The sequence below is a fragment of the Hyperolius riggenbachi genome, chromosome 9 (assembly GCF_040937935.1).
Source record: "Hyperolius riggenbachi isolate aHypRig1 chromosome 9, aHypRig1.pri, whole genome shotgun sequence".
NCBI classification, from domain to species: domain Eukaryota; kingdom Metazoa; phylum Chordata; class Amphibia; order Anura; family Hyperoliidae; genus Hyperolius; species Hyperolius riggenbachi.
Window position 1 is genome coordinate 254,631,589 of NC_090654.1, and position 20,435 is coordinate 254,652,023.

Sequence of the window (20,435 nt, forward strand, 5' to 3'; positions counted from 1 at the left end):
ATTTTTTTTAATTTTCTGTACATTACATCAGTCCTTCGGTCAACAACATCTAAGCACATATAACCGTAACCAGCAGAAAGTTTCTACCTCATCGATGTCCACTCGGCAGAAACGATGTTGTTGCCCTGTCTACTGTAAGATGGGAAAGATTTACAAAGAGTTTAACACTGATTTTAGTGCATTTTACTGCTTATGCTCCAGCTAAGGTGGTTGCTGTTGGGAGAGGGACCTTTCCAGCATTCTGGATGAGAAGGCAGACTCACAAAAGCAGCATCTAGTGGTGGAGGGATGCAGGCACACTCATGTCTACAGCAACAACAGCAGTAAGCACAGGAAATAAGAAATGTCATCAAAAACAGTGCTCAGTGCTGCCAAGTGATTTAATGAAGGTACCACACTTGCATTGATCAGAGAACAGCTGCTCCTGCTTTACTGCCTGAGGTAGTGGGCTGTGTCCGACGAAACGCGTCAATTTTTGGGGAACACATTTTTGATGATAATCTCATGTTGAATCTTCTATGAGGAGATTAAGTACTACTTCCTCTATTTTTATTCATTTTAATTTTGTTTTCAACATGATTAGCACCTCTGTTCCATCTGCATAATAAGTGATTTAATGCTGGGCTTATTTTCCTAAATACATTCATTGGGAACTCACACACAGAAGAATATGCACCTACTGTTCTGAATCTGCATCCTGAAAACAATATAGCAGTGAAGTTTTACCAGCCTGGAACTGCTTTGTTCTGCCATTTTTTTTTTATTTTTTGTTAAGCTGAAGGATCCCAATATTCCTGCTTATTGAGTACTCGTAATTAGAACTCTCCCCCTAGTCAAAACATGGCAGCTGCAGGAAAGCCAGTCCAGGCAGTGGTATAAGACGTGTATATTTAATAGAGGCACCTGTTACTTTGGCCAATGTATAATGCCGATAGAAGAATATTATTGGTACCTTAACCTGTATTTTATCGGCCATCCTAACCTAAACCTCACATTAACATCTCCTACACCTAACACTAACCTTCCCCCACCTACGCCTAACACTAACCTCGCCACTACCAACACCTAACACTAACCTCCCCCTACCTACGCCTAACACCAACTTCCCCCTAACCTAACCCAAACTAACTTTGCCACTACCTAACACTAACCTCCCCCCTACCTACGCCTAACACTAATCTTCCCCCACCTACGCCTAAACACTAACCTTGCTACTACCTACATCTAAAACTAAAAACACAGAGTGCCCTCTGGTATTGCCCAAGACTTAGCTTCTGCTGTGGCCAAACCCCCAGTTCTCTCTTCACTAGGGCTTCAACTTTGGTGAAGTCTACATGACAAACGTTTTGTTCCAGAGATATACTTTGGAGTAAGACACAAACATTTGTACTTTTGCTAAGTGTGTCAAGAGGACTTCCCTCCTTTATGTGCTTTCAAGCCTCCTTATTACAGCGATGGGTGGCTTCACTGACCAATAGGCATGCTCAGGAGCTCAGCTTTCGGCTCGACTTCAACTATATCACATCTGTTTCAATCTCTGAAACTACTGAAATCTCTGCTATGAAGTCTTCACTCGTAGACAATCTCCAATCATGTAGGTCTTCATCCTATGCTCTGTTGGCAATAATCATAACTGCTTCACAGTTGGATTAAGGCTCACTGAATACACACTCTGACAAGGAAATGTTCCTTTAAAGCTTGGAAATTGCTCCGAGCTAGCAAATTTAACAAGGTGTACAATGCAGAGCTCTTTGTAAATCTCCCCCACATCTGTAGGACATACATTTCTAAATGCATTTTTGACTAACACAGTGATTTACACCTACACACATACTAGCTCTAAATGAACATGTAAAGAACATGATGGGGCATCTTACTTGCATATGGTCCTCAGAAGCCTTGCCACCCGTGTTAAGAACATTCAGAGAACTGGCACGCTTCATGCTGCAACCAGGATAGTGAACATGCAAGGACAAACCAACCAATGAGAAAACACAGCAAAACAAGACATACTCTTCTTCCTATGCACTGTTCTTTTCCATCAGTGTTCATCCCCTGAGGACTTTCCTCACAGCATTATTTCCAGCAAAAAGGTGTTACCATAAAGCTGATCATAGTTCCTTCATCGGGAAAGTGGACTTGTGGACTAAACTAGCCAAACTCTAGTTAGGGTGAAAAACTAAACTTAATGTTACTATCTAAGAACTGTAGAAATGTTCATGGTGGTTGGGGAGAGATCAAAAATATACTTGTCGCCTAAGTCTACTCCAAATTCTTGTTCTTTGAGAAATAAACTATTTTGAGTCTGATGGCAAAAACTCTACAGCCAGCTCCTCACGTCTGTCCACCTGCCATAGATGTTCCCATTAAGTCTTCCTCTCTGTTCCGTTTCATGTCCGTATTTTCATATGTTGAGTAGTATTAAAGACAGTTATTTCATTGCACCAGGTCATAATTTTACGATTTGGTAGACTACGGTAACCCATTAATTTAGACAGTGACAAGTCCACTTTATGCAGTTCCTCAGTACAAATATGGCAGCTACTTCTCTAACAGTATACTGTTCCTGCACTCGGCATCATGGGATACGCATGAAAATGGTCATATAGATTGCTATGAACAGCCACCAATGTTAGTTTACGTGAATGACCTTTACTGCACACCGTGTTGCACCACAAAAGATGATCATGATATAGATATAAAAACAAACCTCTTGCACCCTTAAAAACCCCAAGTGATCTAAGGAGGGTAAACATCATCCTCATATCAATCTTCTATCATTTATTGTTGAAAGTTTAGGTAGCTCTATATTTTGTTATTTTAGGAAAACAGTCGATCCAGATCAAGCCAATCTAGAACTAGTTCTGATGAAAGATCAGAATTGCAATAAAAACACTTTTGCAGTTCTAGGCTAAACCTCCCCCCCCCCCCCCCTTCTTTCTCAATGGTGTCATCAGGGTTTGTTTGTTTTTTCTGGTGGCCTTGAAGTAAACAACTTGTTGAAAACGGTTCTTGGTGGGTCATTAACATTTTTACACAGCATTTTCTGCCTAAATGCTTTGTACGAGATCAAAGTTATATTTCTTTCTCGTGACTCTGCCTGTGAATTCAACTGAGTGTTACTAACCAGGGCTGCAAAGTCAGAGTCAGGGAGTCTGAGAAATTTTGGATACCTGGAGTCGGAGGTTTCATAAACTGAGGAGTCAGATGATTTTTGTCCGACTCCACAGCCGTAGTAAGTATTAAGCCAAGGAGACGGAGTTGAGTTGTCTGAACAATTTTAGGTATCCGGAGTCAGTGGCTTCAGAAACTGAAGAGTGCTGACTCAACAGCCCTGTTACTAACATAAGAAGCTATAGATTGGTATAAACCATAAAGTAAAGGGAAGGGCAGGGGTGCCCACAGTAATTTACACATTATACGTGCTCCAGGATAGCTGGTATGGGTTCAACTGGATCTGTGAGCTGGAATAAACCATCTAGAATCATACAGTGGTCTCAACCAGTGTTCAACTTAATGCTGGGTACACACAGATTTCCTTGCCGATTTACTGTCAGATCGATTATTTTCAACATGTCCCATCTGCTTTCCGATCGATTTCTGAGCATTTTCCGATCGATTTCCTATTTACTTGAACGGAAATCGATCGGAAAATGCTCAGAAATCGATCGGAAAGCAGATCGGACATGTTGAAAATAATCCATCTGACAGTAAATCGGCCAGAAAATCGCATAGTGTGTACCTAGCATAAGAGATCAGAAGCTAGTGACAAGACTGTGTCCAGTCCAGCAGTCCAAATACCCCTTTATGATATGATTTGGTGCATGATGTGGGTGCCTCAGGGCCTGTACACACTGCTGCGCTTGCGTTGCGTTTTTAAAAACGCATGCGTTTTTAAAAACGCAAGGTCTTTTGAAAAAGAATGAAAATCGTGATGACTTGTACACACTGGTGCGATGCGTTTTTAAAAAACCGCAAACGCAGTGCCTGCTGCGCTTTTTTAAGCGCAGCGCATGAAAAACGCATGCGCTTGCGTTTTTGCCTGCGTTTTTCAGAAGTCAGTATCCCAGAAGACTCTGCAATGTCCTGATTCCTGTTGAAATGTAAACTAGAAAAAAAACAAAGGATTCTTTAGCCAATCAGCAATTACAAGAAAAACGCAAACGCACAAAAAACGCAGGCAAAAGCGTATGCGTTTTTAAAACTACAGGCACTTTAAAAACGCATGCGCTTGCACTCAGTGTGTACAGGCCCTTATAAATATTTTTTGTGAGGTATTGTCACTTAGCATGGTTGTACTCATAGCAATCTATATACCACAATAATGTGCATCCAGCAGACCTTAAAGTGAACCTTAAGTCTGAAAAAAAAAAAAGTTTTACTCACCTGGGGCTTTCCTCAGCCCCCTGCAGCTGGTCGGTGCCCTCGCCGTGTCCCTCCGATCTTCCTGTCCCCGACGGCGGCCACTTCCGGTTTCGCCGTCACCGGCCGTCAGGCTGGGACCGCGAGTGATTCTTCGTGTCCCCAGCCACATTATCTCACCCTATTCTGCTACTGTGGCCTTCCTTGCCGCAATAGCAGCATAGGGGGCGATATTGTGACTGGGAACTCGAAGAATCACTCGCGTTCCCAGCCTGACGGCCGGTGACGGCGAAACCGGAAGTGGCCGCCGTCGGGGACAGGAAGATCGGAGGGACACGGCGAGGGCACCGATCACCTGCAGGGGGCTGAGGAAAGCCCCAGGTGAGAAAAAAAACTTTTTTTTTTTTCAGCCTTAAGGTTCACTTTAATTTCATGTCCACCACCTAGTGACCAATGCAGACAGTATACCACCCACATCTCCACAACCCCCTACTTAAAATCATTAGAATGATGATTTAAATATTAAGTTTATAAATCTGTAGACAAAACAAGAAGCAACTGACAAGAATGAAACTGGTGAAGGACTTATCGGTTGAGTCTTGGAGGTCACATGCTGCGCCTGAAGAGCTACCCATAGATATTAGATAATAGTAATAAGGATATAACCTGACCAACCAAAGATACTGTCTTACGGTGGCCATACACTTAAAGGTTTGCAGTAGATTTGACCATCAGATAGATTTCTGTCAGATGCCTGTCAGGTCTAATCTGACAGGAATCTATCTGATGTGTGCCACACTAGGAGCAGATTAAATAGATTACAGAATTAAAATCTATTGAAAATTGATCTAAATGCATTATTGGATCATTAGATTCAATACAACTCTATGGGCCATCGATCTGCTGCCAGCGGCAGATCGACCTAGATTTTGCTCACCAATACATCAGGCACAGCTGGTGAGCTCCGGGATCTGGGATCCATACTTGTGCAGCTTGTGATCTGGTTAGACATTAGCTTGAAGAGGGCAGAACATACACACAGAGAGCGCATATTCACACAGCAAACAGCCAGAATTAGTACAAGGATCGTGCAAGGCCTGTGTATACAATGGTTAGCGTTCACTCAATCAGTGCTTCAGCTGAGAAGGCAGCGGGTGTGACCAGAACATGCCTTTATGTCACAAAAACAAATTCAATATCAAACGGAAAAAAAATAACATAAAAGTGTGGTAAACATAGCAGATTTATTCATTCATATATTCTACAAAAGATCCATAGAGGTGAAATATTTCATATGAATTATACTTTGTCCAGCAAATACTATGTCATTAAAACCAAACATCTGTTGAATAATAGGAAACCGTACTGTCTGTTTTCTCACTTCTATCTCTTCCGTACACAGCAGTGAATCGAGATGCTCAATGGCCCCAATTCTGGTAGGGTTATCAAACAAATTACCTCATGTGAGGTCATTTACCTCATGAGGTAATGACATTTAGCAATTTTGTTAGGTTTTACTCATGAGGTAAATTATGAGTTTGCATACATTTTACCAAAAATAGCTATTCTCGTGGAAATTAGGGGGCATTTTAGCACATCATTTACCAATCAGTTTAAGACCTGCCTGTACCTGGAGGTAAAGTCAATTTGTATGCATTTTGCAGTTTATAGTGGAGTGCCTATTGCTGTTTTAGTGCCTTTCCTATTCAGGCTGTATAATAGAAAAGAATAGTAGAAATAAAACTCCAAATATTTACTGGATTTTTTTTATAAAAGGGATGCCTATAAATATACTTTTCATAGGTTGCTACATAATCAAATACACCTTTCCCCCCTCAAAAACAAAACATAAGACTATCCTAACTTATGGAAGGCAAAGACTACTATTATTCATTTACTGCATGCTTACTGCTGAAATGCCTCATGTTTTTACCTCACTTTATGCATTTACATGTTTTACCTCTGGTTTAACCTCATGTTCGGAAATGGAGAAAAATCTTTCAGAATTGCTACAAAAAAAAAAAAAAAAAAAAAAAAAGGAAGAGGAAAATACCTCATGAGGTATTTAACCTACAAAAAAAATACTTACCTCACATAGCTACCAGAATTGAGGCCATTGAGTTGAAAAGGATTCCGGCACGCACACAAATTTCATGCGAATTGTAGGCACCTCGAATCTAATGAATGCTCAGCAACCCCCAACTACTGTTCCAAGCCATTTATTCCATGACCTGGTTAGAAACCGACAATGGTTTCGGGGTTATCTAAACAGTACCCCTTTGTATGATAAAGCGGACCTGAACTCTTGCACAGGACAGAAGGAAAACAGAGACATGAACCCTGTACGGTTTTTAGAGAGTTCAGCCTGTCTAATTCCGCCTCATCTTTATCTAACAACAAGTGTAATTTGATCCCTCAGCAGTGTCAGCTGACTGCCATGGCACAGCAGCTAATTGGTAAGCGCAGGAAAGGAGGAAGTAGACACTACAGATTACAGGTTTTGTATCAGCTGTAACAAAAAAATTTTTTAAAAAAGGTTATTATGCTGTTGCCGATCTTTCAGAGCAGAGAGGAAGTTCTGAGTTCAAGTCCACTTTAACTTGCCCTGAGAAACAAGTACTGTATGGATGACCCTGAAATAATTGCCGTTCAACATGGTGATGGAATAAATGGTTAGTTGTGCCAGGCTTTCATTGGATTTAAGTTCCTCCGGACTACTAACACCTGTCCATGGCTACGAGTCCCTGACACCACAGTTGTAGGCGTGCCAATACTCTGAGGCCTGCCAATATTCTGACTTCTTGGACTGGGCCAATCAAATCCACTTCCTGTTGACTGACCTGCCCCATTCCAAGCCGCTTAAGATCTGCATGAAATTTGCGCACAAGCCAGAAATATCTCATCAACCATCTCAAACAGGTTACCTTCCCTGCATCACTGGGGTCATTACTCACTTTTACAAACACTGAAGGAGAAATCAACACAGTTTGCCATACCTGCTAAGGATGACCTCTTTGTTAAAACCCTGACACTAGACAAGTCCAGTTTACCAGGAAAGTGCTACGCTAAGGAAACGTGCCATAGGTCATGCCCTGGTTCTACTGGTGGGCTCCAGTCAGCTGAATGTGGCGGCAGGAGAAGTGGTGGGTGTGTCCCGTTTCTAGATATTAGTCCCTTACAGGAGGTGTTTACTGTTGGCAATGGAGATTTCCTAACTAGAGTGAAATCTAACTTGATTCAGATGATCATTATGACTGCAAGGGCCATTTATGTGGTTGCTGCTGGAACAACATTGACTGAATGTTGCTGATCTGTTTTCTCAGTATTCTACATTTTGTTTCCTCGACTGGATATGGGGATGGCAGTAATAAGCATTATGGCAGGAGAGGAGGGTCAATAAAGGGAAACCACCTGTACATGCTTAAGATTTTGGCCAAAACAGCCTAGAACAAATGTTCTAGTTTAGGAAAATCTTAAAGCTTGCACATAGCTTAAATAGACCCTGCAGTGTGACCCAGTGGTGAGACACCATATTTATTTTTAAAGTAAACCTGAAATGAGGCCAAAGAAAAAATGTATACAAACCTGGGGCTTCCTCCAGCATGATCGCTCTGTTGTCGTCCTCAGTACCACCTGAATTCTCCACAAATTGCCCTAGAAAGTCTTTCCGTCCAGGGCATGCTGTGCATGCCCGTGGCGCGCTCTCATGATCAGTAGCGTTCTGCACCTGTGCAGTAATACGGTGCAGGCGCAGAACGCTCCCGGCAACGGGAGCATGATAGGAAAGCTTGCTCAGCCGAACTGCGCCATCTGGAAGACTTACTGGGGCCAGTTGCCAACGAACCAGGCAGCGACTGAGGATGACGAGGGAGCGATCAGGCTGAAGGAAGTCCCAGGCATGTATAGATTTTTCCTTTGACCTCATCTCAGGTACACTTTAAGCAATTCCAGCTGCCTGGCTGTTCTACAGATCTCTTTGGCCTCAGTAATGTCCGAATCACACATCTGACAAGAAATGGACTAGTGTGGTCAATACTTTAGCCAGATCACCTGATCTGCATACCTGTTCAACCCAGTCAACAGCTTTAAATGTAAGAAAGCACCACTTTTTCCCCCTAGTTTCTAATAGCTATAGGAGCTGCCATGTCCTCTCCCCCTCTAGCTGCCCATTGTTTATCCAGGGGAATGTGTGAAGATAGCATCTGTGACTTCTCTAAACTGGTTGAAGAACAGTGGTCCTTATCTGCCTTTAACTTCAGTGGTCGGACAGGCCTCGGAAGTAGGGCAATAAAACCTTCTGCTAAATTTAGGTTTTTATTTATTTATTTATTTATTTATTAATGAGCCACATTGTTGAGATGCATATTAAATGTGCTAATGAGATGTCCTGGGTGCTACAAATGGTGCTTGGTTCACTTTAGGAACTGAAGGTAGAGGACCAGTAGGGCAGCCAGACCATCTGTATTTCCTAAAAGCAAATAAATATAGCAGCCTCCACATCGCTTTCACTACAGGGTTACTTTAAGACTTTGTCTGTTGGCAATTATTTGATCCAGTCCCAATCACGTTTCCTGTTTTACCTACAAAAGGAAGCAAAAGTGATTGCATCCAGCCAATCAAGGACTTACAAATCAATCACTTGACTGAAGCGATTACAGAAAGTTGGAACCCCATGCGGGCTGCTACTAACTGCATAATTCAGATCTTAGATCGGCGGTGAAGGCAGCTAAACTTGAACAGTAACAGAGCCCGTATACAGGAAGTGAGCTCTGTTTACTTCCTGCTGTTACTGTACATCTTAAGCTGCCTTCACCGCTGATCCAAGAGCTGAATTATGCACAGCGTTAGCCACAGGGGGATCCAACATTCTGGAGGAGGCGGCCAGCAGCAGACAGAGCTTACTATATACAAGGGGATCTGGCTATATACTTGAGGAAGATCTGGCTATATACTAAGGGTTATATATTAAGGGCTCTGCCTCTGACACAGGAGATTTGGGTTAGAACCTCGCTCTTCCTGTTTAGTAAGCCAGCACCTATTCAGTAAGGAGTTCATGGGTTAAAGAGAACCCGAGGTATGTTTAAAGAATGTTATCTGCATACAGAGGCTGGATCTGCCTATACAGCCCAGCCTCTGTTGCTATCCCAAACCCCACTAAGGTCCCCCTGCACTCTGCAATCCCTCATAAAGTGGCTGGATGGTGTACTGGTTAAGGGCTCTGCCTCTGACATGGGAGACCTGGGTTCGAATCTCGGCTCTGCCTGTTCAGTAAGCCAGTAATTCAGTAAGGAGTTCATTGGGCAAGACTCCCTAACTGCTACTGCCTACTGAGTGCGCTCTAGTGGCTGCCTCGCAAGCGCTTTGAGTCCGACAGGAGAAAGGCGCTATACAAATACTGCCATTATTATTATTATTATGATTATAAATCACAGCCGTGCTGTGAGGCTGTGTTTACATCTGTAGTGTCAGTCTCAGCTGCTACCCCGCCTCCTGCATAGCTCCGGTCCCTGCCCCCATCCCTTCCCTCCAATCAGCAAGGAGGGAAGGGATGCAGGCGGGGACTGGAGTTCTGCAGGAGGCGGGGAGAGCAGCAGACTGACACTATAGAGATAAACACAGCCAGCTCTGACAAGCTGTTTGTCAGCAGCGTGGCTGTGATTTATGAGGGATTGCAGAGTGCAGGGGGACCTTAGGGGGGTTTGGGATAGCAACAGAGGCTGGGCTGTATAGGCAGATCCAACCTCTGTATGCAGATAATATTCTTCAAACCCACCTCGGGTTCTCTTTAAGCTCCCTACCACTGCTACTGCCTACTGGGCAAGCCCTAGTAGCAGTAGCTCATGAGCTTTGAGTACGCCAGTAGAAAAGTGCAATATAAATGTCTTGTCATTCTAGAGAAGTAGAACAATATGACCCAATGCAGTCCAGCCTGGCTGTAGTTGAGTTAAGTTCTCTATTAAATGTCTAAAATATTTGAACATTATCGGGGTCTATATTTTTTTAACAGTCCTCTTCACAGATTAAACAGCTCAAGTGAGTGTGTGTGTGTGTGTGTGTAGTAAGCTGTAAGTTCAACAGTTTCCAAGCCACCACTTGCAGGGAGAGCGAGGATGCACGGAACATGCAAGGATGCTTTGACAACCCTCTGGCTAGAGAAAAATCTGCGAAGCAATCCATAAACCTGTATGCTTAGCTAAACATACAACATTATATCAAAAGGAAGGGGAGAATGACAAGTATGGATACTGCCAGCACCTGTTAATGTGGAGATATGCAAAATCTCATGATATTGGCCACAATGTATTATAGCCCAGAAGCCTTTGTATACAGCTCTATTAAGGCATAAATGCAGAGGAAGTTAGTTAATTCTCTGCTACTGATTGGTCGAAAGGGCTCAGTCCTGAACCACTATATCAGCAAGAGCCTGTAGTTATCAATAGGGCTAAACAGTGAGGGCTGGCTCACTTTTTAAGCAAATGTGATTTGAAAAGCTCTTCTGATGCAATGCCATGGATGATTAAAAAAAAAAAAAAAAAAAAAAAAAAACATTGCTCAAGTGTGAACACACACACAGCATTGTATTAGCAAGAACTTTTCAAATCACAAGCACTTAGAAAAAGCTCTTGCAGTTTGGAGTAGCCCTACTAGAGTTTATAAACACATGGCAGTTGTGTCAAAAGACACACCTCCTAATTTGCATATTGATTTGCCTGGTATAACAGAAACAGGACAGTAAAACCGTATACACAGGTTAATCTGTCTGAGTTATTGTTCATTTATTTATAGCTGGGACGTCTATCTGTTCGTAAAAAGTTATATGAATTTCTGTGTTAACTTTGTTCCCTAACGTGTCATATATAAGCTTCTGTACAACACACAAAATCCTCTATGCATTATTGCAGATCCAGACTATCTATCCTCTCATGTAAGACATATAAAAATCAAATATACAAACATTCTATTTACAAAAAAATACATTTTTCAAGAAGAAATCTTGATACAATATACTCTGTTTTGTAACATTTTAGTTTTACCTAAATTTGTTCTTTGAATAAACTGCAGTCTTTGCACACCTGAGGACATAAATCCAAACCTCAAAGCACCAAATTCCACTTTTCTCAGTGTTTTGGTTTTTTTTTTAGTTTGTTTAAAGAGGAACTCCAGTGAAAATTATGTAATAAAAAAGTGCTTCATCTGTACAATAATTATCTATAATGATTTAGTCAGTGTTTGCCCATTGAAAAAGCTTTCCTCAATTTACATTCTGACATTCATTACATGGAAATATTTTTACTGCTGGCAGGTGATGTAAGTGGAAGAAGCTGCTGTTTGCTTTTTTTTGGCAGCTGGAAACAGCTGTAAACAGCTATTTCCCACAATGCAATGAGGTTCACAGACCGGAAACTGCCAGGAAAATGGTCCTTACAGTCTCCTGTGGGAGGGGTTTCACCGCAATATCAGCCATACAGAGCCCCCTGATGGTCTGTTTGTGAAAAGGAATAGATTTCTCATGTAATAGGGGGTATCAGCTACTGATTGGGATAAGGTTCAATTCTTGGTCACGGTTTCTCTTTAACTGTACTGCCATGCTAAGGAGCAGATACTGGGTAACCTGTCTGTACTTTAGGGTGCATTCAAATGACGTGCGTTGTAACGGGAGCTAGGCTTCTTTCACAGGGGCATCAGGGCCGTGGCTCATTTAACTGATGCCAAATGCTTTTCTGCAAGCGAGCAGAAAAGCATTTGGCTACCTTCAGTGGTGATTGCCATCATTTGGCTGCACGTTTTGGCCTCAGCAGGGGAACGCGGAACTGAGAAACTTTTAGACAATCCTGGATGCTGCAGGTAGCGCCCAGGACTAAACAACTTGCTCTACGGCGGCATTTAGAAGAACAACAGTATCATCACTAGAAGCCACTTCCATAGATATGAATGGAAGCGGTGGTTGATCCCTTAAGCGCTGATTTTGTTGCCTGCGGGAAATGGCATGCTTACCACCCAAGTGTCTGTCTGAACTAGCCCTTATTAACGCACAGCAACTTGCTGCAATGGACCCATGATAGGCCCATTCACATCAGTGTGTTTGCCCCACAGTGTCGTAATAAAGCAATCCTTGTGCAAGCGTGTGCATTGCATTTACGTTACCAATTACTGGCAACGACAGTGTTCTCCCCAGGCTCTTTTAGCCAGCTCTCCTCCTCACCTCCTCCTAAGCAGAGTTTCCTTGCATTTTCATCTCACCCCACCCGGCTGCTTTTTCATGCCACCCGGCTACTATTTTATGTCACCCGGCTGGAAAAAAAATTCAGGGGAGAACACTGAACGAGGTACCATGGGCTTGCAACGTGCGCGTTGCCGCAAGACACCAATTTTGCATACAGTACATTGCAACAGATTCAGTGTGAACTTAGCCTAAGGCTCTTGAAATATCCAGTGTCCAGCAAAAACTGATTTTTGCCTCAAGCCCAATGTACTGCAGGCAAAACTGCCTCTGGAACACTTTACTTACTGTATGTTCCCTGGCAAATGTAGGCAATGACTGCCTTTTGCCTAGGCTTGGGGAGGGGGGGATGGGGGAAATATTCAGAGCTTTATAAAATTCAGAAAATGAGGTACCCGTTTCCCCCCTGCATCCTCATCTTAACCCCAGCTTCATGCCACTGTGTCCCAGAGATTCAGCCGATGGTGAAGAAGTACAGCTTGAGTTTCTACTGGAGCAGATGGTCTTGCATGAGGGACCATGGCTCTGTTATTGGGCCAATCAGTGTACTCGCTCAGTAGCAGCGTGTGCAGCGATTGGCCCATTGACGGAGGCATGGTCCTGCCCGCGAGATCATCAGCTCCAGTAATATCACAAGTTGCCATACTTTTTTCCCCTTACTGCTGCTAGGGCTCGCTTTCGGGGTAGGGCTTACATTTCAAGCATGCCCAAAATTCCTGCTAGGTCTTACATTCGAGGATGTCTTAATTTCAAGGACACGTAATTGTGTGTACATCATTTGCACTTTGAAAAGTGGAATTGTGCGACGAGGTTTCCATGCTATATATGAGGTCACAGTGTAAACAGCATAAACTGAATAGTCTCAGTTGTTGCAATACAAAAACACGTTAATAGGTTTAAGAATCTTCAGCCTCGTTTCCTGCAGCTTTGTGATTCCCTTTTAAGTATTTTCATCTCATATACCGTTACAGTCTCAGAAAATACTCAAGTCTTAGCATCACTCTCTTTAGTTTAGCACAGTGCTAAGCTACAGGAAGCACACGTTTTGGGACATCAGTGGCCCAGCTAGATATGGATAATTACCCAGGATTCTTTGGTTCACCATCTCGTGAACTGCCTCCTTTCAGCTTCCTGACCAGCTTCTCGCTGCTGCGTCTTATGGAAGCGCGGAGTTTGCTAAAGGACCCGCTGCGTTTTAAAGATCCAGTGCCGTCCTAGAACAGAAGGTGAACAGGGCATGAAAATGTGTTGATACCTGCAGACGTAGCGCGATGTGCACCAGTATGGCAAAATCATAAGCATAACCAAAACAAAAGTAAGCTTTAATAAAGTGTGTGTGTGTGTGTGTGTGTGTGTGTGTGTGTGTGTGTGTGTGTGTGTGTGTGTGTGTGTGTGTGTGTGTGTGTGTGTGTGTGTGTGTGTGTGTGTGTGTGTGTGTGTGTGTGTGTGTGTGTGTGTGTGTGTGTGTGTGTGTGTGTGTGTGTGTGTGTGTGTGTGTGTGTGTACAGAACGCAGTGTTGAGCAATTACCCCAAGTACAGTTTATCTAAAAGTTTACCTGGCCCGACTGAAAGAGGCAGGCTTACCATGAGGTTCCCTCCCATCACCACCCATTCCCCCTCTTCTCGGCACCATCCACTACATTTAAAGGGAACCAAGAAGCATTTTTAACCCCTAGGGTGCCTAAATAGCACATTAAAAATGCACACCAGCAATGTGGCTTGATAAAAAACTTCCATTTTACCTCATCTTTTTACATTTAAGAGTTAAGTACAGGCTATTTCCTACTTCTGCCAGATGGCAGGGCATGCAGAAATTGCAGGCAGATGAGGACTATTGTAATTAGTATTTATCCCAGAGTGGCAGAGAGGAAACAAAACCCTGTCTTTGGGGGGAGGACGACAGGACACTGTGCTTCAAACCGAGAAGTCACAAATGCTTAACTTCATATCCTGATGCTAATGGCAGTGAGAAGGGGAGGGGGAGTTAGAACTACATCTCCCGGTATGCATCACAGCAGCTGGGAACATATGAAAACACTGCTGGAACACAAGGAATGGGGGAGAGAAAGTAGATGCTTCCAAATAAACAAGGGGGTCTATGGAGCAGCCCCCCCCCCCCCCAGGTAATTAAATACTGCTTTATCCCCAAAGCGTGCACAGTTTACAAACCTCCCTAAGGCTCAGAGTACACAGGTGCCTAGTTTGCTTTAGGAGGAAGAGGAGGTAATGGGAGGGTGATCGGAGAGAACATCTTGGCAAGCTGCCTTCACCTGTATGAAAATTTGACTTTAGCCTTAGTGCTTGTGGAGACCAGGAGGAACGAGGTGGGGAATAGACAAAGCCCAAAGGTATGTGAATCCAACATGAACATACCTCTGTGCTTACCTTAAGTAGCTTCGCCTTGGGTCAGGTGTGCTTTAAAGTGGATCCGAGGTGAACTTTTACTCATTGCATAATTGTGTTCCTTTCCTATTGTTTATAGGGCACTCAGGCCAAATACTTTTTTTGTTTTTGTTTTAATGCTCTAATTCCCTATAAACTAAATAAACCCCGCCCACAGGTTTTCAGAGAGCCTTGGCAGTAGTAAGGGCTCATGGGAGCTCCGTCTGGGCAGGAGGAGGTGTTACTAGCCATTGATTTCAGAGGCAGAGGGGAGGAGGGAGGATTAGGTTTTTCATCCTGAGTGCTCAAGATGCAGATAATCCTGCCTCTGTGTAACGTTTACAAACAACATGGCTGCTGTCATTGTATCGCAGGAAGAAATAATCATTTTCTATTAAAGCTGTTTGCAGTTAGATTTGCTGTGTAAACTATCTAAATTTTAGATAAGATATATAGACAAGTTACTTGTTATAGTTAGTTTTTCATCTCGGATTCGCTTTAAGATAAAGTAGCCTGGGAAGACAAACTAGGCATCAATAAAGATGGGTGAATGAGACGCAAACTAGTCAAGCTTGCTCACATATGTCATGCACAGGTGTCAAACGCCAGTCCTCAAGGGCCATACATAGCCATGCCAGTGTTTCAGATGGACTGAAAACCGGAGAAATGTGTTGTTGAACCACAGCTTTCCTGATTCAGTCTCATCAATTAAATTGAGCAGCGCCAAAAATGTGCGAGGACCTCAACCCTAGAGGACTAGAGTTCATCATCCCGGCTGTAGCGGATCCATCGGTATAATAGGACCGTTATATCCTGAGTAGAGTATTTACTTCAAGTTCTGTTTACCCTGCAAAGTTTAACTCCTCCAGCTGAAAACTAGATTGAAACTAGATCACAGCATGGCAGAATCTGCAGCTCTTCACAGCCTCTCTCCTACTTGCTACCTCACGTCCTCCTTTCCAAGGGGTCATGCCGTCTGCTCTACAGTATGTGCAGACCTCTGCTCTTTTCAGGCTCCCTCAAACACACCGAGCAGCTGACTTGTTTCCGCACACAGAGAGCAGACAGCATGACTCACCAGAGGGGTATGAGTTCAGAAACAAGTTAACAGAGAAAGCTGGACAGATTGGACCATACTATGGTTGAATTTTAAAACCATTTTCAGATGGCTAGATTAGGAGGAGGAAAGTAAGAGCAATATTTTTAGTGAACACTTTTGTTTCAAGATTTAGCAGTGAATTCAAGTACAGGTGGTTCCCTACTAAGAAACAGGTTCCATTCATCCTGGGAGGTTGGTCGTTTCAGCTGTGAACTCTCAGACGTGAAAATATCTGGGCCTTATTTTAGAGTCTTTTAAATACAAGACCTTGGGGGAACACAAATAGTCCAAGAAAATCTGGTCTGGAATATTAACTGCTGTGGGCCATTAGCTGACATACCTTTACAACCTTCACTTGTGTAATATCAGAGCTCAGCAAGGGTTGCTGATTGGTTAGAGAATCAGTGGTTGTATAACTGCAGCCGTGCTATGAAGGTATCCACAACAAGACCGGTTTTGAACAATTCTTGACGTCTAGTATTTTTTAAATCAAACAAAAAAAACCTATTCCGTCTTACATGATCACAGTTGTAGAACTGATTTCACTAACCTTTTAGCAACCCCGTCTATGATCTAATATGACTCAGAAGAGGGCTAATAGATCTATCACTGAATAGAAAATTATTTTACATTAATCCAAACCAGCTTTCCAGGACCTCTTAAGGTGGCCATACACGGGTCGATGTGGGCATCCGATAAATCCCTCTCAGATAATTATCTGATCAGAGCGGGACCTATGTGAGCGTATTCCACCACATACACACACTACACAGATTTACAATAGCTTTTAGTTCCCCCCCCAAAAGAAAACCTGTCCCTTCTCTCCATCGCCAGGGCTTTTCTCCATCTCTCCACTATCAGGGAGCTGTGTGTGACAAAACACTAGAGGCCAAACACTAGGGGGCACTGTGGCACGTACCTTAGGTGACCCAATAGAGGCCTCTAGTGTTTAGTCAGGTGACACACAGCTCCCGGGAACAAAGACCGACAGAAGCCCCGGTGGTGGAAAGAAATGGCCAGATTTCGATGGGGGAAAAATAAATAAAAGCTAAAAAAAGTGACAAGCGTATGGCCACCTTTATGATCTAGTGTCTCAGAGAACCTTATTTGTCCTCCTCTATTTCCACCAGCTCTAATGGTCTGGTTTAAATAACCGTTGACCTGACCATTTGGAGTTTGTGGATCTCTGTGTGATGTAGTTTGCTCCTGATTGCCTAATACTGCTTAGGACATTGGCAAAAGCTGGTGGATTTTTCTGATCTGATCCAAATATAAAAAAATCCTATTTTTATTGACCAACTGCAGTGCTATTCTCTAATGCCATTTTATTAAATAACGTGATAATCATTTATACCTGTGTTCCCTGTCCAGAGATGGCCAGCCAACTCTGCAATGCACCACCAACTTTACAGAGGCCCAAAATTAGCGGTTGGTGCCTTAGAGGACTATGGTGCTTTTCTCCTAAAGAGGCTTCCTGGCATAGAGGAACTGAAAATGTACCACATCCATATACCTTTTTAACACTGAGTAAAGCAATGTTGAAGACCCAACGTTTAACCTGCCGACAAAGAAAATGTGTGTATCCCTTATTTCCTGCTTAAGAGCTCCAGGAAGACCATAACCTGCATTGCTCCCAGTTTTTACATTTCAGCAGAAGCCTGAACCCAGGGCCACCTTCTCTGTCTCACTATTGATCATTGAAGCCACCCTTCAAAGTGGCAGACCAAGGCACAGGTGGGGCATGTCCCCAGTTTGACCTTTAGAACAGCGTTTCTCAACATTTTATTGGTATGTACCCCTTTTAAAACCATGTACTTACCAAGTGCCCCCTAGCAAAGTAATCATCACAAGTACCCCTTGACAAATATATATTTGTCACTCCAGGACGCAAGTCAGGAAGTGAACTCTCTGACCCGGAAAAGAAAACAACGTATTTATTCTTAAAACCGCTCATGCAATCGATGCACAAAGCGATTTTGTGAGCATTCTGCATTTTTCCTATACCTTTTACCTATAGCAAAAACGCCCCAAAAATGGTACAGGCACCGCTTTGCCGACCAAAAAGTGGGCGCAACGTGCTGATATGAACCTTCTCATAGAGATTCATCGCACAAGCATTTTATGGGTGATTTTGAAAATCAGCAGCGCTTGAAAAAAGGGCAAAAACACCCTTAGTGTGAACGAGCCCTCAATGTTCTTTCTTTGCTGGGTCTCTCATGCCCAGTCACAACAGTGAAGATGCCACAGTGCCCTTTTCCAAGATAGCTGCCAGTCTCACCTTCCTGTATCCAGCATTGTGATAAGGTAGGATTCATAGAGCTGCTACAAACTTAGCAGTGCAGTGTCTAGAAGGTTGAAGGTCCGACTGGCACCACTAGATGGAGACACTTGCTGCAGATTTTACCACTATGCCATAAGACAAGGAACGTGGTCACACAGCAGAGTACTAAGGACCTAAGGTCCAGTGAGTATCACCTTTTCTTCCCACAGCTTAGTTTTGATTTTAGCCTAGGATGGGCTTTGAAGATTAAAGCATAGGGCAGAGATCATCACTTGAACAATACAAAGTCTACTATAAAACAAGAAGGGGGCTAGCCTAGTTCAGAGCATCAAATCAGACTTGTATAGCTTACAACAGGAGTTTGATCTGAGGATGAGCACAGATATATACAGCCCAGTGTAATGCGCTTCTGATACCATAATGATATTTGTCAGATGCTTAACCTATTCAAGCAGATGCAACTACACAACAATTAACGCTATAATATATATATATATATATATATATATATATCCTCTATAATAAAACCCGTGTCCCTGCGTCACGCTATCCTTGTGTAGCTGGGTCTGTGCTTTTTGCTACTGCGTATGTGCGCAGCACGGACCCATCCTCACAGAGACAGAAGGGCGGGGCCAGGGAGCCAGGCGGGCGTGTGAGCGGGCTGGGTGCGCGTGCGTCCACAGTAACATGCGGCAGGGCAAGAAACAGACCCTAGAGCCCGTTTTTACACGGGCTTGGGTCTAATAGTATAGATAGATCGATAGATAGATGTCTAGGATAGGGTAACAAAGCTTACCCATCTGATGATTTTTAACAAATCCAGGACAGTTTTGCAAAACCACCTCTGCTCTCCAATACTCTTATTACCTGGAGAAGCCTTTGTAGCACAGGACTCCAGTAGTGATGGTCATGTCTAGGAGAGCTGGTGGTGAAGCACGTGATTTGTTTGATCAGCTGATAGATTTGCACAGCTCTGATTTGCTGTGATCACATCCTGCTTTAGCATGATCATGACTAGCACATCAGAGACTTCCATATCTATCAACTGACCAATTTGATCATATGCTTCTCCATGAGTTCTAGACATGGCCATCACAATCCAACAATCTCCTCCTTGTAGGACCTTGCAGGCCTTAATCAAATGCCTCCTCTACAGGGCTGGTCAAATCCCAGGACACGGGTACCCAATGCTCTTTAAACATTACAGCTGGTGCATAATTTGTGGTTTTTAAACTGTTGTCTGTGCAGCTAAATTGTAAAAAAAAAAAATCCTGCTGGCATTTGTAGTGGACAACCAAGACCCCTGATTTCCAAATTTACCACACCAAGGATCACCAACAGGAGAGGAGCAAACGGGTGAACTTGTAGTGCAAACAGCTTTGTGAGGCTTCCTCTGTGCAGGTTAGTAGAATTAAAGATGGCAGATTCACAATGCACTAAAAAGCAACACGTTGCAATGCCTACCTCTACTTTAGCTTTAGAAGCAGGAAAAAAGCAGCAGGAAAATGCTTCATACTGCTAACAGTCGTATGGCATAGATTGTTGTTAAATTTAGTCTTAAATACAAGGTAGATTAAGCAGAAGTACATATATGGTTAAATGTGTTACCACAGATTAAAATTTGTGAATAATGTATGTTATTTTGTCAGATACTCATTTATGCAGAATTTCATCTGAGGTTCTTTGAAACATCTTTCATTTCTAGCATTGCCAAGTGACAAACAGAGATGGTCACAGTTTATGTAGTCATGTGACAATCACTACGGATTAGATGTGACCAACTGCTTCCAGTGACAAACCGCATGGCAAAGATGCAGATGGCCCGAAAAGGTCAGCCGATACCTTGCAGTTCTGTTGGTCATAGAGAGACAACAAAGCAAATCTTCAGAACTAGGCAAATTCCTGCAGGGTAGCAACCCTAAATGCCCACAGCCAAATTGGAAGGTGTATACATAGTTGCATAGTTATTTTGGTTGAAAAAAGACATACGTCCATCGAGTTCAACCAGTACAAAAGTACAACTCCAGCCTGCTCCCTCACATATCCCTGTTGATCCAGAGGAAGGCGAAAAAACCCTTACAAGGCATGG

General features: G+C 43.1%; 1 protein-coding gene across 6 annotated transcripts in view; it reads right to left on the bottom strand.

The window, feature by feature from the left end:
* Window positions 1–20,435, bottom strand: part of KLC1 (kinesin light chain 1) — a 203,042-nt gene that overhangs the window by 56,169 nt on the left and 126,438 nt on the right. For 5 of the 6 annotated variants that reach the window (XM_068254334.1, XM_068254333.1, XM_068254331.1 and 2 more), the window contains exons 14-15: window positions 13,667–13,797; window positions 1,878–1,944 (exon numbers count right to left, since the gene is read on the bottom strand). In XM_068254334.1, the coding sequence (XP_068110435.1) occupies window positions 1,878–1,944; window positions 13,667–13,797 (198 nt within the window). The remainder of the gene's footprint in view (window positions 1–1,877; window positions 1,945–13,666; window positions 13,798–20,435) is intronic. The other variant, XM_068254335.1, reaches the window with a different exon arrangement.